Genomic DNA, 23650 nt, shown 5'->3' on the forward strand with positions numbered 1-23650 from the left:
CTTAACTGTTGTTAAAAGAATTCTCGAATATCTGAAAGGTACCACTAACATAGGCTTGATGTATAAAAAGACATCAGAGTATAAGCTTTCAGGTTATTGTGATGCTAATTATGCTGGAGATAGAACTGAAAGGAAAAGTACTTTTGGAAATTATCAATTTCTGGGAAGTAACTTAGTCTCATGGGCAAGCAAGAGACAATCTACAATTGTACTATCTACTACAGATGCAGAATATATCTCAGCTGCTATCTGTAGCACTCAGATGCTCTGGATGAAACATCAGCTAGAAGATTATCAAATCTTTGAGAGCAATATTTCAATCTCTTGTGATAACACTGCTGCTATTTCTCTAAGTAAGAACCATATCTTACATACAAGGGCCAAACACATTGAGGTAAAGTATCATTTTATTAGAGATTATGTTCAGAAGGGCGTACTTCTTTTGAAGTTTCTGGATACTGACCATCAATGGGCAGATATTTTCACAAAGCCCTTAGAAGAAGATAGATTTAAGTTTATCCTGAAAAATCTGAACATGGACTTTTGTCCAGCGTGAAGATTTGTTCAGAACCTCTGACTATGATACTTCTACTCTTCATCAGAAGTTGTCTAGTTCAGAAGGTAACTTAATCAGAAGTTGTGTACCCATTGGTATTCCTTCTGAAATAAGAAAGCAAACGCGTGTCAGTTTTATTCTGATGCCTCGTTCCTTGTGCTTCTTGGGAATTTCTATTGTAATGATCACATCTACTTAATTCTCCACCGCATGTTATTAGCAGTCATTGCTTATTATTACTACATTAATTTCTGGCCGTTGATTTTTTTTACCTTTTGGCTTTTGGTTTTTCAACTACTCAACAGTTACCTTTCAAATCACTACTTACCCATGATCACACACACGTTTCCCTCACTTCACTCATTCACTCAAGTTTTCAAAACCCCAAGTGTTTGCAATTCTCTTCGTTCTCTTTCTTCTTCATCATCCCTCTTCACCCAATGCCTCAGACTCGTACATTTTGTCTCAATTCAAGAACAAAGTTTCACTGGAACATTTGGTTGAGTTCATGGCTGAAGAAAGGGTAGAAAAGGTTGCCGCTGAAAGAAGTTCTATGATTCCTACCATGGTTGTGGGTCTGCGCTTCAGATAATCTGAAGTTCAAGGCTCTGATATGAGCTTTGAAGATTCAAGTGCTGAAGTTCTGAAGACCAGAAGTTCTGAGTGAACAATCCAGAAGATGAGACTTGAAGATTCTGAAGTCCAAGAGTAAGTTGTCTCTCAAGACCAAAGTACTTCTAAATCTGAAGACTAGGTGTTCAGAGTGAACGGTCCAGAAGCAGAAGTTCTGAAGGTCAGAGGATCCAAGCTTCCTTCTGACTCTGATCAATTGCTTCACAAGTTCCAACATGAAGCGTCGCCAAGATCTGAAGTCAACTAGGCTAAGGCAATGTCATTGTCAATAGTACAAAAGCAAGTCTACTATTCTGACCACCTTACCTACGAGGTTCAACCACAGCAGGTTTTGGAATTTCCAGAATTGCCCTCCAACGGATAGATTCTTTCAACGCATACAACATCTCACCTTGGAGTATAAATAGGATGAAGAGAGAGGAAATTGGCTAAGAAACTATTGTGCAATACAAGTGAAAACCCTCAAGCAAAATACCTTAGCAATATTTCTTCATTGTTCTTATTATGTTTACTCTTGCTTGTTTAGAAGCAACTCATTGTAAGCCTAAACCTTCTACAATCTATTTGTAGTTCCCTGAGAGACTAGTGAGGTAAGATTTCTTGAGAAGACTAAGACTTGTTTGTCTTGTTGTTGCTAGTTCTTAGATTTGTTAGTCACTGAGCAAGGTGTGCTAGTGCAGTTGTAACAATCTTTGAATAGTGGATTACCTTCATTCTATGAAAGAATAAATCACCTTAACGGGTGGACTAGATTAGCTTGAGGGATTTATCAAGTGAACCAGGATAAAATACTTGTGTGATTTTCTCTCTCTCTTTATCTCTTGCACTTTGTGTTCTTGAAACCGATAAGATTTGCTAAAATCTTAAGGGAAAGTTTTTAAACGTAAAACCCAATTCAACCCCCCCTTTCTAGTGTTTTTCATACCTTCAATTAGATGTAAATAAAGATCCGTTCAGGCCTCGAGAAAAGGATGAAGAATGACTTGGTCCCGAAGTACCATACCTTAGTGCGATCGGAGCATTAATATATCTTGCTAGTCATACTCGACCTGATATATCATTTTCTGTTAACTTATTATCAAGATATAGTTCTTCACCTACACGAAGACATTGAAATGGAATAAAACCAGTGTTTCGATATCTTAAAGGCACAATGGATATGAGTTTATTTTTCCTTATATGTCCAAACTTGACCTAATTGGTTATGCAGATGTTGGATATTTGTCAGACCCACATAATGGGAGATCTCAAACAGGTTATTTGTTTACTTGTGGTGGAAAAACTATTTCATGGAGATCTACGAAACAACCCATAACCGCCACCTCAGCTAACCATACATAAATATTAGCATTACACGAGGCAAGTCGCGAATGCGTTTGGCTGAGATATGTGATTTAATGCATACTTGATACTTGTGGTTTGTCCTCTGGAAAGATGCCGCCAACAACCATATATGGAGATAATATTGCATGCATTGCTCAAACAAAGGAAGGATACATGAAGGGAGATAGAACAAAGCACATATTATCACCGAAGCTCTTCTTCATTCATGATCTACAAAAGAATGGTGACATAGACATCCAACAAATTCGTTCAAGTGATAATTTGACAAACTTATTTACGAAGGCTCTTCCAACAACAACATTTGAAAAGCTTGTGCGAAATATTGGAGTTCGTCGGCTGAAAGATCTCAATTAAAATGCATTGAACTCTTTTTCCTTTAACCATGTTATTTTTTCATTTTTGGTTTTTCCTGGTAGGGTTTTTAATGAGGCAATGTACCAAGACGAGCTATAGAATGTTGTACTCTTTTTCCTTCACTAGATTTTTATCCCACAGGGTTTTTCCTAGTAATATTTTAATGAGGCACATTCTTAAGGGATGGTCATCCAGGGGGAGTGTTGTGAATGAATGACCACTATGGGCCAATGGGCCAATCCCATATTTCTTTATCTCACTTGTAGCTCTCTAAGGCTATAAATAAAGGATGATGCATCAAGCATAAAAGACCTCATTTCACAAAATAATTTGCCTCACACTTGCTCCTCTCTTCCCATCTCTCCCTTTTACTAATGTCTTAACATTTTTAAATTAAAAAATCACATTTTTTTTTAAATTATATTACTTACTCTAGAGCATCTAAATCAACAACAATATAGTTTTTTTTTGGTAAGCAAATATATTAATGAAGAGTACTAGGGGTACTCAAATCCAAAGAATAAAAGAGATAAAAGAGAGAAACATAACAAAACAAAAACTTGATACAGAAAAAAGAGGCACCAGTAACCCGAAAATACTAGAACCAATTGTTATTCTGACCCACCAAACTGCCACCAAACAACTAACTAAACATCCCAACTCTTCTACGAATTCAACAAAAGGCTCCCTAACTTTCCTTCGTGACAATCAATGAAACAACCAGCAACAATTGGAGATAGAATAGGAGCCCACTTTTCCACTGGGAACAATACACGCTTGGAACTCAGAGAAAGAGACATCAAAGGCTGCCCAAGCAAAGTCTTGGATTGGAAATCCATTCATATGTTGTAAAAGAGAAGTTTTTGTTTTTACCCTTAACCAATTCCATGCCCTCAATTGAGCCAAATCAAGCACCTTCTCTGCATCCCTTGGGACATTTTTAAAAATGACTTTGTTTCTTGAGTGCCATAAAGTCCATACTATTTCAAGCCATATTGATTTTGCTCCCTGCCTCTGATTTGCTCTCATAAATCCACCCCCATGTTGAAGAAAATGCATGCCACATGTTGCTAGAAGCACTGTAAGAATACCCATCCACCTATAGCACTTTTGCCAAACCTGAGAAGAGAAAGAAAAGTGCAGTAAAATATGTTCCAGGATTTCTTCCTCTCCCAAACATAAAGCACAGGACAAAGAATCTCCAATGTGTAGGATTCCGCTTCGATTTAAATTAGTCCTTGTCTGAATTCTCCCCCAAAGTGTCTTCCAGCCAAAACGCAAGCGTATTTGAGGGAGCAAAACACTTCCACAAGGTCTCAAATTCTGGAATCGGTTCAACTATAGTGAGGCCCTGCAACAATTGAAACGTTGATTTCACACCGTAATAACCTTCTTCATTCGCCATCCATACCCATTTATCATCTTTTCCTTCCACAAGAGTTGCTGAAGTCAAAGCAGACAATAAGGCACTCTTCATGTCTTCCTCTCTATCTAACAATGGTCTTTGCCAATGGAGATTCCAGACCCATATGTCGTTTTCCCAATGGCCTAGTTCTTTAACAAAGGCAGATTTTTGAGGGGATAGTCAGTGAAACCTGCTGTATTTTTCCCGCAATTTCTCTTGACCTACCCGTTGGTCTTGCCAAAAAACTACCCCCCTTCCATCTCCCACAACTCTCTACAATCCATTATTGAACCATCTTGCCCCTTCATCTTCAAAGCAAAGCTTAATAATATCCTTCCACCAACTAGCCATCTTCCTTCCCATATCAATGTCACCAAAATGAGTAGGAATTTCGTATTTTGCTCTCAATACCCTTCCCCACAAACAACCCAGATCCACTAAGAGCCCCCATCTCCATTTATCTATAAGAGCTTTGTTGAAAATACCCCAATCCCTCAAACCCAAACCTCCTAACTCCTTCGATTTGCACTTGTTTAGAACCCCTTGTGGTATACGGAAAAAAGATAGATAGAATAATGGCAAAGAGGAGAGAACACTAGCTATCAATGTTACCCGTCCTCCAAAGGAAATAGATTTTTGCCTCCACCGTGAAAGTCTTCATTTGGTTTTGTTGACAATTGGGTCCCAAAACGCAAGCCTCCTCGGGTTTCCCCCAACTGGTAATCCAAGATAAGTGAATGGTACTCTCATCACCTTACAATTTAGAAAGCTAGCTATCCTCCTAGTAATACTCCCTTCCACTTCAATTCCGACTAGCTTGCTTTTATGGAAATTTATCTTCAAGCCCGAGGCTAATTCAAAACATCTTAGGACACTTTTGATTGTAAGGGTGTTTTGCATAGATGCCATCCCAATGAAAAGTGTATCATCTGCAAACTGTATTAGTGACACTCCCACCTCATTTGCCATTCCAATCCCATATCCTTCGAATTTCCCAAGGCGCACCGATTGTTGGAATATGTCATTCAATCCCTCAACAGCTATTAGGAAAAGGAAAAGGGCCAAAGGATCCCCTTATCTCAATCATCTCCCCATTCTGAACTCCTCGTCCGGGCTTCCATTCACAAGGACATATACTCTAGCAGATCTCAAGAAACTCTTGATCCATCCCACCCATTTGTCTTGGAAATTCATTTCTCATCATGTAACTCAGATAATCCCATCCCACTGTGTCATATGCCTTCTCGATATCCACCTTGAAGATCATTGCTTGCTTCTTTCTACATTTTGCATCAGGAATCATCTCATTTGCCACCACAATGTTATCTAACATACTCCTTACAGCTAGGAAAACAGATTGCTCGTCCCCGATCACCTTAGGGAGAACCATCTTGAGCCTATTAGCCAAAATCTTTTCCACTATTTTGTACATACATCCAACCAAAGAGATTGGTCCACAATCGTTAAGTCCTTGGGGCGAATCACATTTAAGAATTGGCGCTATAAACGAAGAATTGCTCCTTGTAGGCCAAGCGCTATTTGAGTGGAACTCGTTTGGAACTCTTTGAACATCTCCCATCCATAATGTGCCAAAAGGATTTTATAACCTGACATTTGTATCTCCTTTTTTGAAGTCAAATATTTCATCTTTAGGTACAACAACACCTATGTGGCGCTGGGGGTGAAAGATATTAATTACCTCATTGGGACTTGGTGCTGGTTATGGTGTCTCTTCTGAATCTGCTGTAGGAGCATCATCAGTAAGTGGCGCTGGGGGACTTCTGTGAACAAAGGATGTTGGTTCCGGAGCTAGAGACAGTGGGTGATGTTTCTTGTGCTTGTGCTGCTTGTGTTTTCTTCTCTTGTGTTTATGTGGAGGTGGCTCTGGCGTGTCATCTTCGGGTGATGGAGCCGGTGATGGTGTCTCTGTTAAAGGCGACGGTGCAGGTGATGGTGAGTAACTTAGTGGTGAAGGAACAGGTGATGCTATTGGTGCTTTCTTTTTGTGTTTAGGTGCTGGTGTAGGTGTTGGTGTTTCTTTGGCTGGTGCTGGTGCTTTTGGCGCTTCAGCAGGTGTTGGGGATACCTTTGGAGGTGGCAATAGTGGTGTTGCAGCTGGTGGTGGTGGCAATGGTGGTGGAGATACAGGTGGTGCTAGTGGCAATGGTGGGGGAGCAACTGGTGCTTTTTTGTGGGGTACTGGTGGTGGTTTTGGAGCTGGGGGTTTCGGGCTTCGCGCCGGTGTAACCTTGGGAACAGGTAATTTTGCAGGAGCATGTTTTGGGGGAATTGGAATTGGTGATTTCAGTGGAGCGGATTTTGGTGGCAGAACCTTGGGAGTTGGTAGTTTCACAGGAGCAGATGTTGGAGTTGCAACTTTAGGAACAAGTGGTTTCAGAGGAGCAGATGCTGGAGTTGAAGCCAAGGTTCTAAATATCGTTCCGATATTCAGATATCGTCCGAGATATAGCGGTATCGGTGGCGAGCGTTACCGATACGGAACGATTTCTCGGAGCTAATGGAAATCACATGTATCGTCCGTGACGTAACGTCGTATCGTCCGCAACAGAAGCCTTGTAACGGGCGTTTTTACCGCAACAACCTGTTTTGCCCAAAAATCCTCTGTTTCAGAACGTGTTTCTGACTTCCTCTGGTTCTGAGACACCTCTTCCTGAGTTCCTATCTTCCTCTAGCTCTCTGAGACCCTGAGACGAGTCCATCGTCGTGCTCCGACAGGCGCAGAACCACCACCCAGGACGCTCTTCACCTTTCAATCTTCTCTTCTTCAAATCTTCGTCATCTCCGTCCTTGAGTTGCGCTGGTGAGGTAAATTAACCATAACACACCCTTCAATCTCTTCAGATCTGTTGTTTTGAAACTGGATCTGTGGTTTTTTTTGGGTGAGAAGGAGAGGAAAGAAAAATTGACATGCTCTGCTGCTTCTGAATACGGTGCTTAACTGTTGAGAGTGGAGAGAGACTTTTTGATTTTGGTTTGTTATTTTTTTAATCATATTTTGATTTTCTGATCTCCCTAAAATTATGGACATAATTTGTGTGATTTAATCTGATTGGTTGAGAAAATTAGGTGAAATTAATTGATGGGTTGATAATAGATATTAATTGATTTATTTCTAAAAAAAAAGATATTAATTGATATGAATGTGTGGCACTGAGGTCAAGTGGGAAAGAGAGAGTTATTATAAGTTATTATCATGATGTATAATATAGATATGAATATATATTTTATCACATAGTTTATGTATTTTTAACCCAATTTGTGAAAATTTGTGAATCATTCACACCGCAACAGGCGCAACACACACCGCAGCAACGATATTATCCGTTATCGCGAAAACCGCAACGCGACCGCATCCGCGACCGCGACCGATATTTAGAACCTTGGTTGTAGCTTTAGGAACTGGTAATTTTGCAGGGGAAGATGTTGGAGTTGTAGCTTTAGGAACTGGTGATTTCACAGGAGCAGATGTTGAAGTTGCCAAATTTGATGGTGCACCTGCAGGTGATTGAGCATTGATTGAATTTGAAGCTAATGGGTAGCAGAGGATTGCTAGTGCCAATGGCCAGAACATTGAAGCCATTGCAGGTTGTGATATGGTAGGGAGTGTTCATTAGCTGGTTATTTATGTTCTCTGGCTCTGCAACAGAGAACATTAACAATGGCAAGGGATATTAGAAATCACAACTCTTTCTCTCTGGACTTAACTTTCACACCCATGGTTTGCTTGTAAGAGAGCAAAATTTTACCTATTATATCTACATGTGACCTTTATGTTAGTACAAGGACATCATGCATCATGTTCTGTTAATATCTGATGATCCTACATACCACTGTGATTGAGATGTTTTCCCTTTCTTTAAGGTGATCTCAAAAGTAACCTCCTCCCACAACCTATGCACCAAAAAAAGAGAGAAGCAAAGAGATCAACTGGACTATATTAAATCATCACCACCACCAAAGGGGCAAGATTAACTATAGACATTATCTTGAATATCAAATCTTAGGTAATTGACTATGACTTGTCTTGGAAAATTGAATGTCTTCTTAAAACTATCATAACTCACGTTTCAAGTTTTATTTATAAAACCTTAATTTAAACAGACTTATAGTTATTTACTATTTCAAACACACATCCTGTGGAAGAACCTTTTGCATTCTGTTAAATAAGAGAAATTGGAGACATTGTAAGAGGGAGGGGCTAGCCAAGGTTCCTCTTATTGATTCTTTTTCCTTTTTCATTGCTTCACAGCTTATACAGTTGTTGCATTACATTTGAGTACTCAATGAGGCCAACATCTTAACGTTCATATTTAGAACGAATTGTGAATAGGGGCAAGTGGCTTATCTTTTTCTTGACAATTTCTCCTCCATTTTGGAAAAGGGATGGGGAGTCTTAATTGTGACTAAATCCTGAATCTAGCATCATCAAAAGGGATGAAGAATGTGGACATAAAAAATTGAGACCTAACCCCATCTCCATCGGGTTTAGCGAAACTCGAGGGGAACTCAAATAATTTTTTTAATTTAATCTTATACATCTATCTATCTATCTATATATATATATAATATGTAGAAAAAAAAATTATTTAAAAAAAATTATAAAATATATGTCAAGGTTCTTGACCTATAAGAAAATTCTTTCAAAAAAAAAACATATAAGAAAATTAATAATTAACTCCTATTTTTAGCAAAAAAAAGAGTTAAACCTAATTATTTAACTACAATTATAATTCAACATATTTAATTATCAGAGTGGGGCAGGTTCAAGTCTGGTTCGAAGGATGATATTTGCACCCCAAATTCATCCTCGTTCCTACCTTCTTATGTTTGTGTTCGGGTTTCATTTTCCCAAAATTCAATGAAAGTTTGTTTTCCCTATCATAGTCGAGGTTAAAAATGAGATAAATACAAATTCATATTTCATTATCACGCCTCTATGCATCCCTATAAAACTTGGATAATTCATAATGATTGGCAAAGACTAGTGTAAGACCTCGAAATAAATAACTAGTTAATTTATTTATTTTCCTTATATTAAATGATTGAGTGGTTATATTCTATTATTTTATGTTATTCTTCTGACTCGAACCTGCGAGTCATGAATATTATTTATATGATAACTAAGTTCGGAGTATAGTTAAGGATGACACTATAGTCATTTCGAGTGATAACACGAGTCATATTCGCACCCGACTAAGGTTGAGAGTGTTCGAAAAAGGCTATATCTGCTCCTAGAGCACTGTTTAAGAGAATTTTAAAATTTAAGGTAGAATAAGAACCTCCGAGTAATTTTCCCATGACCAGTATTCTGATACGAAACCCTGGACTATACGCTTGTTAGGTTTTGCTTCCTGGAAGTCTGTCGAAGCTAGACTTTAACTTATCGGGGACTTTAATTAAGACCCCGAATGAAGAGTTTTTCTATTAGGAGCTTCTAACAAAGTTTCCATTCGCACCTCATTCCTTTCGACGTTTGTGATCTTTTTCCAGAAGGAAGTTTCTTCATCCGACGTCGACTGCAAAAAGTAGTTTTTCAACGTAAATCGACTCACACCGTCTTTGAGACGTTTTCCTCAATTAAATGAACCTCGATTTGAGTTTCGACATTCTGTCTCCGAATACTCAATTTTTATCAGCAGATGAAAGTACCAAAACGACCGGAACCGCGAAATCTCGATTTTTCGGATTTTCCCCTCTCCTATAAAAAGGGAAAAAAATGAGATTTTCTCTCATTCTTCCCATTCATGGCCGAGAGCTAGAGAGAGAAAGAGAGAGGAGCAGAGCTTTTTCCATTCTTGCCCGATCGTTCCGATTTCTGAAGCTACGCGTAGGTGCAGAGGTAAGGATGTATGATCTTACTTCTGTTTCTTCTTTATGTTGGGTTTTCTCATGTCTTTTTGTGCTCAAAGTTTGGAGCAAAATGTCAAAATGTCCGATAGTTTTGATTTTTCTTTTCAACTATCTTCCATACTAACTCAACATGCTATAATCGATGTCGGTTCGTTCTGATTTTCACCGAGTCGCCGTAGATCTGAGTTTTAAATCTCGAAACTCATTTTCTCTGTGAATTTACTTTTTGATTCAAAAAGTCTTGATCTTGCTAAGTGCCTTTAGAATTAGTTGCTATAAACGCCCCGATCTACGACTCTGTCAAATTTGTTTTCAAAAATTTTAACTTTGAGTTTTGAGCTTAAAGTTTGGACTCAAAAGCACCTAGTAGCATAGCAATTTCTAAAATTATTCCGAGCATTGTTTTACCCTAGATATCACCTAAGAATACCTAGGAATTAAATTAGATCGAAGAAAAAGTTCGGGAAACCCTTTTTTTGTAGTGGCCGAAACATATTTGGACCTGTACCGTGTCCAAAAATATTTTTTGGTTTGTATGGCCTGAGCCATAGCGTAGCCCTCTCTGTTTTCGAAATTTTGGCTTTGGTTTCGCGTCATTTCAAGTTCTCTAGCTCGAGTTACGCGTGTTTTAGCGAACGAAGTGTCTATAGTCCATTCGTGCCCAAGTGCCGAACTCTGAAGCTTTGAAAACTTCTTTCGGTTTTGGTTAGTGTCATTGGATTGTATTGTTTCTTAGTGACTTATAAATGATATTTTGCTTAAGGGTTGGAGCGAGTTGAGCTGAGGAAAGAGGTTTGAAACAAGCTGTGAGGTTTCACGACGGAGGAGGACGCTTCAAGGAACTTGCTGAGTTCGGGAGCTTGATTTTGGATCGGTTTGTGATGTCGAGCTTGGAAGGAGAATAAAAGGTTAAGGTAACTCAGTATAGAGTGTCTTTGAGTCTTGCATGATTTATCCGCACTGCATGCGTTTGAGATGAAATGTTTAATTTGATTGGCGTTGATTGAAATATTGGTATGTTTGCAATGTTGTATGCTTGCTTATGTTGACTGTTTCTGAGGCTTGTGACAAATGTTTTCTGAGGCTTCGGCCATTGTTAAACAATAGAGACGTGCGTCTCCATTTTCTGAGGCTTCGACCATTGGTTATTGTTGATACCCTGATTTGATTATTGGATTGAAAATTTTTTATGCTTTGATTGTTGCTATGGTTGATGTTGGGCTGGATCACATACTAAGTATGTGCTAAATAGCTATATGCTGTGTTGATATTTGTGCACATGTGTTATTGGATTATATTGTGGAGCCTGTATGGCATATTGTGGAGCCTGTGTGGAATACTGTGTGGCATGTGTGGCGTATTGTGAGGCCTTCGTGACATATTAAGTGGCAGATCAATGGTTTTCGTACCAGGTGGCTGTCCCGTCTTGCGAGACGCTTTTGATTTGACATGTCTTGGTAGTAACACATAATACTACAAGACACTTATATATTAATTAGATTTTATTGATTGATGTTATATTGTTGAGGTTATTATCATCTGATTTGATTCTATATTGTTGAGGTTATTGTCATCTGATTTGATTCTATATTGTTGAGGTTGTTGATATCTGATTTGATGTTATATTGTTGAGGTTGTTGATATCTGATTTGATGTTATATTGTTGAGGTTGTTGATATCTGATTTGATGTTATATTGTTGAGGTTATTGTTATCTGATTTAAATCTGTTATTATGTTGTTGATATCTGATTAAATCTATGTTGTTGATATTTGATTTGATTTTATGTTGTTGGATCTATGTCGTCATCTATTTGGAATTAAGTTGCTAGTTTATGTGCCATGTCATGCACTTACCTTTAACATTATACTTTTCTCTTTTATATGTGATAATTGTATGGAGTTAACCCTTTCTATTTGCTACTTGTTATTTGGGCGCTTAACGCTATTATGCGATGGAGAACCCTCGATGAAGCTTAACCTGTGTACGAGTCGGAGATGAGGACTTGAAGATTAGTGAAAGACTTGAAGAGTAGAGTCGGGTTTAAGGATAGAACCTTGGGTTAGAGAGCTTACCGTTATTGGTTTAAGCTCACCTAATGATTTTTAGGAATTTATATTTGAGTTTCCGAGTAGGTTCCGATGCTTTGCTTTCCGGCGGTTCCCCGATGTGGAGATCGTAGGGAGTATGTTAGATTTATGGTGTCATTGCATAATAGGTTCTTTGTTGAGTTGTTTCTATTGGTTAGGTTTTGTAGTTGGGAGTATGCATGGCATGTTTTAGAAACACTTTGAAGAAAAAAATTAGCTCATGTTTATAAATCCTTTTGGAAAACATTGCATATTTATTTTATCAGGTTACTATGGTGACCCCTGAAAGTCGGGGCGTTACAACTAGGGTGTGATCCCTTTCTTACTACTGTTAGATGAAGGAATTTAGAAATATTCTTAAAATTAGTGGTTAGGATCAAATTAGTGTTTAAAGGGTATAATTATAACACCACCATGACCCATTTCGACCCACGACACCATAACCACCGCCAACACCAGATCTTCTCCCTCCCTCTGTTGCATTCTCAGATTTGAGTTTTTTGTTGAGTTTCTTTGGGATTGGAGGGAGGATTGAGGAAGAAGATGATGAAGAAGGAGGAGACGGAAAGAAATCAAGAAGGAGATGGCCGAGCCCTAAGTTTTGATGACATCAGCGCGACGTGGCAAGGTGGCACATGGAGTGGTGTAGTGGTTGCAATAATCCTCAAATTGGTCCCTGTCTTTGTGTCACTGACCTAGGTCCCTCGCCGGAAAAATCATTGAAAAAACTCATCTTTTTTGTAAATTGTTTGGAGCAGGTCCTCTCCGGAGCCCGAAGCTTCGGCGAGTGATAATTTGGCCTGCTTACTTGTATATTAAGATCTTATATTGGCTTAGTAAGTTCAAGTTTCTTTTCTGTAATAGAGATTCTTGTGATTGTGGGGATTTGTAGGATCTTAAACATGACAAATTCAAAACCAGGATTGTGCTAATTTTTTTTTTTTGTACTTTGATACTAGTAGATTTGAACTCAGGACTTGATAAATTTTAATCCATCAAGTACCATTTAGGCTATCCATACTAGTGGATTGTGTTAATTTGGGAGAATTCGTTTTTGTTAATTAAATTATGGTTAGTTTTGTTAATTGTCCTCAAATTAAAAAGAAATTACTCCCTCCGTTCCTTTTAAAGTGTCGTTTTAAAAGAATTTTTTTGTTCCTATTTAATTGTCATTTTGATGTTTTAAGGTTCTATTTGTCAATTATACCCTTACTTTTTCAATAACTCTACATCACATTTTTCATAAAATTCTCATTTCTCAATAACTATAAAGAGCTTTATGACTTTATGATTGGGTGAGAGTGGTAGATGGTTTAATGATATGAGAGAGTGGAAAAAAAACTAACAATCAACTATCTTGGTTGGAGAGCTTTATGACATTATGATTAAAATGTGAGAGGGTAGAATGAGAAAAAAATACTCTAACAATTCACTATCTTGGTTGAAGAGTTTTATACTAAAACGACACTTAAAAAGGAACGGAGGGAGTAGTTAATTACATTAATAAAATTGACATGTAATTTATTTTTAATTTATTTTAAAATCCAAGTAAGCTAAGTAGTCTTAGTAAGCGATCTAAATCATCACTTGTCAGAGCTTCGATCTCCGGCGAGGATCAACTTCAAACAATTTACAAAGAAGATGAGTTTTTTAAATAATTTTTACGGTGAGAGACCTAAGTCAGGCGGCGACACAAAGACATGGATTAATTTAAGAATTAACCTTCATTTTAATGTATAAAAGTGAATTGATGTATAAGTTTATATAATACAATATTAGCACCAAACAATATATAGTTGCATAATGTATTGTATAAGTTTATATACTATAATGTACAATGTAACGTACCAAACAACATAAAAAATGAGATGAAGTATTTTGTCCCTGTATAGAGAGGTCAGAAAACATTTTTTCCATATACCCAATCCAAAAGACCCCTTTATCTTCTTCCGTAAAATCTCCCCTCTTCAACCTAATTTAGCTCTCCATCCCAGCTATACGATCCAGTCAAGATAACCTTCTAAACCCTAATTTCAGTATGCCTCCCTTGGAGCTATTCATCCATCTCTAATTTGGAGCCGTAGAAGTTCTGATTTCAGATCTGATGTTGATTTCGCCGTTCACTTCAGAATTCCTAACAACAAGTAAGTTTCACATCACTTTTTTTTTTGTTTAGTTTCTGGAATTTTCCATCCAAAGTAGTGAGACAGTTTTTTTTTTCTTCTTTTTCATATGATTCCCCAATTCTCATTCAGTTTTGGTGTACGAGTAATCCCATCCATGTTTTCTTACCTCTGGGCAAAATAATGGATATAGAGATTTAGATCTATCATCTGAAGATTTTCTATTCATGTTAAATATGTGTTAAATAAGTGAGACTATGTTGAAGAGAGAAATAGACATCAAAATTTCAACATCACAAAACTTGAGAAAATTTTCACATGAGAGAGATCCATTTAGTTCTGAAATTTAGCTCTTGTATGGATGCTAACACTATTTTTGTTTAGGGTGTGTTTAGTTCAATGGAGGGATGAGAGGGTTCAAGGTCAAAAAACTTAGAAAATTTCCACATGAGAAATGGTCCATATAGTTGTGAAATTTAGTTTCGATATGGATGCTAACACACTATTTTCAGTAGGGGTGTGTTTAGTTCAATGGGGGGAAGGGAAGAAATTTTAATTTTTTTCATCTTTGGCTAAATGGAAGGGATGAGATGGAGGTGAGGGAAATAACAAATTTCTTCTTTAGATCTGAGGTAGTGAAGAGATTTTTGAATGAATTGACTTGAATAACTCTTACTTTTAAAATACACTTTTGAATTTCAAAACATGAGTAACCGTATTACAATTTATTTCTCTCCTTCACTTTTTTGAAGGAGAAACAAGATTGAGTTACGATTGATTTTAGTCCCAGTCGTTCCCCCTCTCCTTTGACCAAACTATGTGTTGGTTAACATGTGCTTAGATGGTGCTAAAATACTAACCAAGTTGTCCCTATTTTTTTTTATGATTGTGTCTATGTTAAAATTTTGGGATATACACGAGTCTCCCCTTGTTTTTTTTTTTTTTAATTTTGTAACTTTGACAACATGTATCCATTCTCCCTTGAGACAATATCCTACATACTAAAGATTTAACATAATAACATTCAAGTTTATGAGGAGGGGAAAACGTTTAAAACAAATTTACTTTATTCATCCTTAATTTTAGAATACATTTTTCAATGTTAGAACATGAGAATGAGTATTTTTGTCAACAACATTCATTAGTTAGGAAAAGTAATGGCCCTCTTCATTCCCCTATCCTCCTCTACTTTTAAGGCAAACATAGTGTATGTTAGCATCTTATTAGTTGATGTGAAAATTGTAACCAAGTTGTCAATAGTTTTTTTATGATTGTGTCGACATTCAAACTTCATGATATGCATCAGTTGGTTCGAAGTTGCATTAAATTTTGGTCTCTCATTATTCTTTTTAGTTTAGACCACATGTGTTCTCCATTGAGGCATTTTTGCTCAAACAAGTAGAACAACTATAAGCGACAAAACTCTTCCTACCAAGTATTAATGCAACCACATTCATAGGACTCGAACCTGGGCCCGTTTCGTAAACCAAAAAAAACCTTACAATATTTGTTCTATGCACTTAGGTTGAGTCTCTCTTTGTCCTTGCTAATGCTAATATTAACTGTCTCATGATTTTAATAAGGTGGTAATGGTTGGTGGAGTTAGCGATAGTTACCCGATATTGTGTTTTTAGAATATACATTGCGAAGTCTCATTCTTCCATATTTCTCCTTGTTTTTTCCACCACACTCTCTCTCTCTTTTCACTGTCATAAGATCATCCAACTGTCATTGTAAGTCCTCTCTCTTTCACCACCTTTGCTCCATGTCTTTCTCCATCGTTGTCGTAACACCCCATGACTCCAAAACCTCTGTCGGCAATGCCATCAAATGACTCCCTCCAGGCCTCAAATCTACAATTGCGACCTTTACTAATAAATAGCCATTGGATTCCCCCTAGCCCCTTCTTCTTTCTGCCACTCTTCTCATCTTTCTTAGCCCCCCTTCCCCTTGGGATTTTACCTATCTTTGTGATAGAAGATGTCCTAACTCTCGTCAAGGTACCAGTGGATCCTTGGGCCTTAGGAAGAAACAGTGAGGACTCCTTGGCCGGACTTAGCTCTTGAACCCTTGGTTACCCTATATCCTCTTCGATCAAGCAACTAGCGAGGAAGTACCCAGGCCAACAGAGACCTTAGAATGTTGTAAGGTCTTCTCCTCTGCAAAACCATGATCCCGAAAAACGATTTCACGGAAGAGAGCCTCGTCTGGGCACCTGTCCAACAATCTTGTGCGGTTCCATAAACCATCAACTCCTCTTCTAACTGAAAAACAGGGCGTCGAGATGAGGGCTTCCCTGCTATAGCATCCCTCCATGACTTATGGTGCTGAGAAGATCCAACCACCTCAAAAACCCTGACTTGGCAGAATCAAACCATCTTCATAGACAAAACCTTTACGCTAGAGTCCCGAAAAATATCCCAATATTAATTGCTATTGTTCTATTAACATCATTTCACTTATTATATAGATTACTAATTATAAAAAAATAAACTTATTATTTACTAATAGTAACTAGACTTGTCATTTAAGAAATTGATTGATCTATACAAAATATAGACTAATGTTCCCTTATCACTTTCTATTGCTTAAAATGACTTTCCTGCTTATGAAATTATATTTTTCTTGAGATGGCCAAATAATATATATATATATATATATATATATATATATTCTCAATTTGTCGTCATGCAACATCGGTCTAAAAAGATGCTTTTGTTGTACTAAAAGCTTCAACAAAATGAAGTCTTAGAAGACTACAATTATTATTCATATTAGCGTAATACTTGACCTACATTAGTAGTATAAATAGCTTAGTCGTTTTTAATTTTTTATAGTCACATTTATCATTTGTCTCTATAATCTTATAAGGAGGCCTCTTTCATTTTCCATTCCATCTAATTTCTATAATATTTTTGAAGCATGATATCACTCTATAATGTGAATTTTTTTTTAGTTACATTGACTTTGAGTAGTTTTCCTCTGGAGGAATAACTAGTCTTGCAAATATGATTTGGTCAAAAGATCCTGCTTTGGGACCTTGTAGTAAGAAGATATCCCATCACGTACATCAACATCAAATGCACAAAGTTCACACACTAATGAATTCTTGTGTCGTATGTCCCCAGGTACATATAATTTCTATGCAACATTGAATAATATCTCATCATAAATCTCTAGAAAGCTTAGAAATTCATGTATGCTTTTATATGTATAATGATAAAAATATTTTTTTTTCAGAGAAAGAGGAAATTAGACCAATATATGAATAATGGTAAGTATATTACTACTTTTGAACTTTGTACAAAGAAGTATGGCAAACAAAATGCCATAAATCAGAGTAGAAGTCAAAACTCTTCCCCCGCACCCTTGCCAGTTTCCAAAGGAAAAAGTGCTATTTTGGAAGAAACACAAGAACTTGCTGCTTTCCCTACTCTTAATGACAGAATAGAACATTGTATTGTGTCTCAGGAAATCCATCCTCATCTGAGTGACTCTAATGATTCTTATAAAGGGTTATACCTAGAGAAGAAAAGGAATTTGAAAATCCGACATAAGGATTTAATGTCTAGTAGTAGTTGTACTCATAGTTTCAAGACATCACTCAAGTCATTGGTTGTCGAAGAGTTTGTCGATCCAATTAAGATTTCGCAATCAATAAGCTCCAAAAGGGAAGACAAGGAACTCAATCCACCGCTTAAGAACTTCTTAGCTTTCAAAGGTAACCATCTACTAAGGCCAATTATTCCAATTGGACCTAGATTTCAAGTAGAAGTTCCTAATTGGGATGTCACAAGAAATAGTCCAAATAGTGATGAAGATTGGAAGTGGTTGGGTACTCAAATTCCCGAAATTAATACAAAAGTTATTGGGAAAAGGAGGATGAAATTCAAGGGGGGAAAATAGACTAACTCCCTGACTTTCCCGGCTAAAGTGAGGCTGGCGAGTTTACTTCTCGACGGAATAAGTAGGAGTTGAACATTGCAATCTGTCTCATTATTGTGCTTAATAACATGTTAATGAAGCATAAGAATTATTGCAATTGGATGTTGACGAGAAGATTAATGACCTGTGGACGATGAGAAGATTAATGACCTGAGAGATGTTTCTAAAATATGGGAATTTTGGAAGAACAAATGGAATTTGAATCTCTTGTAAATTGAATTTTTCTTTCAAATGAAATTCTCAAAGCTCATCATGGAACGCCGTGCACGCAGATTACTACTCCCTCCGTTCCTATATATAAGTCACAAATAACTAATTCTCTTAGATTAAGAAAAGTAGTTACTAGTAATAAATTTGTAAAAAAAATGATTTACTTTCCTAGATTACCCTTATTTACTTTTCTATGATTTTCTCTCTCCAAGTTAATACTTCTAAAGTTTATCATCTCTTTCATATTAAATATGAGGGTGACTTATATTTTGTAACAAATTTTTTTCAAAAAATGTGACTTATAATAGGGAACGGAGGGAGTATTACGGTATATGTGTTCCTGACTGTACGAGTTGCTGGCAATACTTTAATTATTTTACGTTGTTGGTATGACTTGCTTTATAAATTACTTAGTTATCGCGATATTTGATCAAATTATCAAAATGGAGAAAGTCATAGGTGAGAGGGGTGCAACTTGTATTTAGAAGGTGCTAATTATAATTACAGTTTATTCAATGAGGTATCTTGGATTTTTTTTGGGGTTGCTATAAAATAAGAAAAAGGTTCATTTAAGGAATATTCCTCATACTTTAAATAAGAAAAAAATATTTAAATATAACACTAAACTTACCTATTACTATATCAACACTGAACTTTTTAGCAACAGTGTCATCTTTGGGTGCTGGTGACGGTGAGTAACTTAGTGGTGAAGGAACAAGCGATGGAATTAGAGTTTTCTTTTTGTGTGCAAGTGCTAGCGTTGGTGTTTCTTCGGTTGGTACTTTTGGCACTTTGGCATGTGTTGGTGATGAAACCTTTGGAGATGGAAATAGTGGTGGTGTAGCGGTTGGTGGTGATGGAAATGGTGTGGTGGAGATATTGGTGGTGGTAGTGGCAATGGTGGTGGAGAAACAAGTGCTTTTTTGGGAGGTAGTGGTGGTGGTTTTGGAGCTGGGGGTTTTAGGCTTCGAGCTTGTGTAACTTTGGGAACAGGAAATTTCATTGGAGCAAGTTTTGGAGGAACTCGAATTGGTGATTTCAGGGGAGCAGATGTTGGTGGCAGAACGTTGAGAGTTGGTAGTTTCATAGGAGCATATTAGAGTTGTAACTTTAGGAACTAGTAATTTTGCAGGAGAAGATGTTGGACTTGTAACTTCAAGAACAAGTGGTTTCACAGGAGTAGAAGCTGGAGTTGCAGCTTTAGGAACTGGTGGATTTATTGGAGAACTAACTTTAGGAATCAGTGATTTGAAGGAGCAGATGTTGGAGCTGTAACTTTAGGAACTTGTGATTTTACTGGAGAAGTTGTTGGTGAATTAAGACTAGAGCCGATGTTGGAGTAGCGACTTTGGGATCTGATTATTTCACAGGTGTAGAAGTTGTTGGTTTGCTAGAAGTGGGAGAGGTTGCTACTGGCAGTTACCTTGAAGTAGCAGGGGTTGCTGCCATAGTTGGTGTTTTTTGGCTACTGAAGATGAAGTTGTTGTTGGCAATTTGGAAGGTGCAACAGGGTTTGTAGTTGGAAATTTCGAGGGTGTAGCTGGGGTTGTAGTTGGTTGTTTGCTAGAAATTGGGGAGGTTGCTGCTCGCGGTTTTCTCGTGGTAGCAGGTGTTGCTTACACAACCAGTGGTTGTTTGGCTACTGAAGGTGATGTCGGTGTTGTCGATTTGTAGGGTGCAGCTGCATGGAATTGAGCATTGGTTGAGGCTAATGGGTAGCAAAGGATTGCTACTACCAATACCCAGAACATTGCTGTCATTGCAGGTTGTGATATGGTAGGGTGAGTTCATTAGATTGCTACTATCGTGTTCTATTAATATCTGATGATCCTATTCACAAATGTGATTGATATGTTTTCCCTATCTTAATGGTGATCTCAAAAGTAACCTCCTCCACAACCTTTGCACAAAAAAAAAAAAAAAGACAAGCAAAGAGATCAACTGGACTATAGTTAATCATCAACACCTCCAACAAAGGGGCAGAGATTAATTTTAGACCTTATCTTGAATTCTTGAATATCAAAGTTAGCCACTATATATATTGTAACCAACTTAGGTAATTGACTATGTCTTGTCTTGAAATATCGAATGTCTTGTTAAAACTATCATAACTCTCGTTTCAAGTCTTGTTTATAAAACCTCAATTGAAACATATTTTATACTTATTTTCATTTCAAACACATCCTGTGGAAGAACATTTTTGCATTCGGTTTTTTTTTTGACGAAATTTTGCATTCTCTCAAAATAAGAGAAATTGGAGGGATTGTGAGAGGGAGGGGATAGCTAAGGTTCCTATCAGTGATTCTTTTTCCTTTTTCATTGCGTCTCAGTTTATGCAATTGTTGCATTACATTTGAGTGATCAATGAGGCCAACGTCTTATCTTCATATTTAGAAGGAACTGTGGATAGGGGCACGCGGCTTATCTTTTTCTTGACAATTTCTCCATTTTGGAAAAGCCTTCAAGATGTAAATGGTTCATGTGCACTCATCAAGGTGTACTTGGGTACACACCCAACGTAATAAGGGGGATAAAAGAAGAAAAGAAGTGGGATTTTTTCCCTTAGTCTTCTCCTCAAGGTGTTGGGTGATACCAATTAGTTTAGATTACTCTCTTTTTCCTTTGAGCTTGTAATCTTTTTTCTCTTTGTAATTGGGTTGAAGTACCCTTGTACTTCTAATTCAATAATATACCATTGCTTTTAAAAAAAAGTGGGATAAAAGAAGAAAAGTGACAAGTGATAACTATCATCTGATGCGAAGTGAATGTAATGATCAACAATCTCCCACTTGAAGACCAATATCAATTTATCTTCAAAGATTGACAAATATAGGATCATATGTAGTATATTATTCAATGCATGCATTATGGTTGCTGATGCATTGCTGTATGGTGACTATGGTTAAGGTTTTATTGTAAAATTCTTTTTGAGTGGTTCCCATGCTTTCCTAGAGATTGTGGCACTATTTTTCCTTCATTGATTTTTTCCCATTGGGTTTTTTCTTTGAAGGTTTTAATGAGGTTCAATCTTTAGGTGCGCTTGATAGCATGAGATCGGTTAGGAAGTCAGTGAGTGGGCATGTCTTGATTTACCCTATGAGAGGGTTGTTCTAATATGCTTTGTACTTATGTCTTTTTTCAATCCAATAAAGTTTCTTTTGTTATCAAAAAAAAAGTGTGTATGTTATTCTAGCAGACAGAGTCGTGTATAGACATTTTGAGATTTAAAATGAAAATGTTAAAATGACTTTTTTGACAAAAATCTTAAAAGGGACTAAGAGACTCTAACTATTTTTTATATCAATCTTCTAACTTTTTGAGCTGCCAAGTTATTTATAGAGTTTTATAATTAAATAATTCTAACATTTTGCTTTCATTAGATAAGATAGCTAACTCATTTAATCTTTCTTGTAACATTGTTGACCTTAGATATGATTTAAGCAAACCAAATTCATACTTTCTATTTGACATTTTCTAAGACAATAAATAAGAATAAATAAATATAAATAAAATGATAAAAACATATAAATACAATAATATTGCAAAATAAAGAAACAATTATGAACAATAAAATTTGGAATGTAAGGAATAAAATGAGATATTTTGTAACATTTTGATATCAAGTATCTCCTTCAATGAATTTTTTAAAAGAAGAAATAATGAGTGAAGAGCAAACTAACAGTTATGAGTAAACACAAACTAATTATTCAAGAATATAAAAATAACATATATTTTATTAGTTTTTGAGTGGTGTTAAATAGTATAGAGAATTGTGAGACGAACTCACGATTTACAATCAAGTTAGATGAATAATAAGTATATCCCCGTAGGATAACTCAAGTCAAGTGGCAGGAGTTAGAGGACATATGAGTTGGGTAGGGGTAGGTTCAGGGATCGATTATTGACGGGTGCAATTTATCTTTCTGATGTACCAAAAAAAAGAGATTAACAATAAGTATTGATAAGTTAAATAGATATAATATAATAAAACTAAAACAAGAATAGGGGTAGAAGAGATTCAATATGTGGCTTTCGTGAGAGAAAAAAGTTCGTACCACCAATCATTATCCTTAGTTTTTGAAAAATATGAATTTTCTAATATAAAACATCACTACTGATAACTGCCCACGCTGCACTTCCCAGTTCTCACGTTGCAATTAATAAGACACGATTTTTCATTGTTTCATTACCTCTCTCAAATCTTAGTAATATATATTATATAAGTACTAATTTTTTTTTTGAGAGACCAAAGACAATTTACCTGTATTGCTTTGCCCAATACACATGTGTCACATCTCATATGACTCATTTGTCTCAATTGATGGGCTATCAGGATTACACTTATAATGATCGTATTCTTGTGGGTAATGAGATTAGTTTAAATATTACTTATATTATAGTTCTCATTTTGTATCACATACTGTTTATTTGTCATACTTTTGGTTGTGCCTCGTCTAACTAAGAATCTTGTATTTGTTACCAAATTGTCTTGTGATAATTATGCTAAAGTTGGTTGTATGGATGAATCTTTTGTTATTCAGGGACCGATGTGACCAAGGACTCTTTGTTGGATGATGGACCTCAAGCGTTGCTCACTACTAGTCTTCCATTACCTCGTGCTTCTTTTGAACTTTGGCATTCTCATTTGGGTCATGTTAATTTTGATGTTATTAGTAAGTTGTAAAAATATGGTGATTTAAATGTTTTGTCTGTTTTGCCTAAGCCATTCGGATGCACTACTTGTCAATAAACGTTTGATTTTTCATGACAATAATAAACAGGCTTTCGTCATTCTTGATCTTGTTCATTGTGATTTAAGGAGACTGACTCCCGTTGCTGGATATTCTGACTTTGTTATTTTTGTGGATGATTTCTCTCGTTTTTCTTGGTTTTATACATTACGTTGTGAATCAGATTTTTATGATGTGCTTCTTCGGTTCAAAGCCTTTGTGGAAAATGAATTCTCTAAGTCTATTAAATTTTTCGTAGTGACATTGGTACCGAATTCACGAATAACAAAGTATAGGCTTTATTTGTTTCCTCTAGTGTGCGTCATTGGTTGTCATGTCTGCATGCTTAGACACAAAATGGTTAGGTTGAATGGAAACATAGATATGTTC

The 23650-nt window shown here is 36.6% G+C and overlaps 3 protein-coding genes across 11 annotated transcripts; 1 reads left to right on the plus strand and 2 right to left on the minus strand.

Annotated features, from left to right (window-relative positions):
• Positions 1–5973: 5973 nt before the first annotated feature.
• LOC130712538 (lysine-rich arabinogalactan protein 19-like) lies at positions 5974–7012 on the minus strand. Its single transcript, XM_057562369.1, has 2 exons — positions 6927–7012; positions 5974–6721 (listed from the first exon to the last, which is right to left on the minus strand). Exons 1-2 carry the CDS (start codon positions 7010–7012, stop codon positions 6013–6015), a joined length of 795 nt encoding a protein of 264 aa, XP_057418352.1. The 3' UTR covers positions 5974–6012.
• Positions 7013–7473: 461 nt separating this feature from the next.
• Positions 7474–7990, minus strand: LOC130714045 (lysine-rich arabinogalactan protein 18-like). Its single transcript, XM_057563900.1, has one exon. The coding sequence runs from the start codon at positions 7891–7893 to the stop codon at positions 7591–7593; it is 303 nt and encodes a 100-aa protein (XP_057419883.1). The 5' UTR covers positions 7894–7990; the 3' UTR covers positions 7474–7590.
• Positions 7991–14090: 6100 nt separating this feature from the next.
• On the plus strand, positions 14091–23373 carry LOC130711061 (uncharacterized). Of its 9 annotated transcripts, XR_009010553.1 has the most exons (4): positions 14114–14396; positions 17332–17503; positions 17616–17649; positions 20861–21533. XR_009010553.1 is itself a non-coding variant. In XM_057560513.1 (3 exons), exons 2-3 carry the CDS (start codon positions 17384–17386, stop codon positions 18279–18281), a joined length of 786 nt encoding a protein of 261 aa, XP_057416496.1. In that variant the 5' UTR covers positions 14106–14396; positions 17332–17383; the 3' UTR covers positions 18282–20463. The 9 variants fall into 9 exon arrangements, 4 of the variants coding, with proteins under 4 accessions (XP_057416496.1, XP_057416498.1, XP_057416499.1 ...); XM_057560513.1 differs by lacking the exon at positions 20861–21533 and having other exon boundaries at positions 14106–14396; positions 17616–20463; XM_057560515.1 differs by lacking the exon at positions 20861–21533 and having other exon boundaries at positions 14106–14396; positions 17351–17503; positions 17616–20463.
• The last annotated feature ends 277 nt before the right edge of the window (positions 23374–23650 follow it).

This window comes from Lotus japonicus, chromosome 4 (assembly GCF_012489685.1).
Source record: "Lotus japonicus ecotype B-129 chromosome 4, LjGifu_v1.2".
NCBI lineage: Eukaryota > Viridiplantae > Streptophyta > Magnoliopsida > Fabales > Fabaceae > Lotus > Lotus japonicus.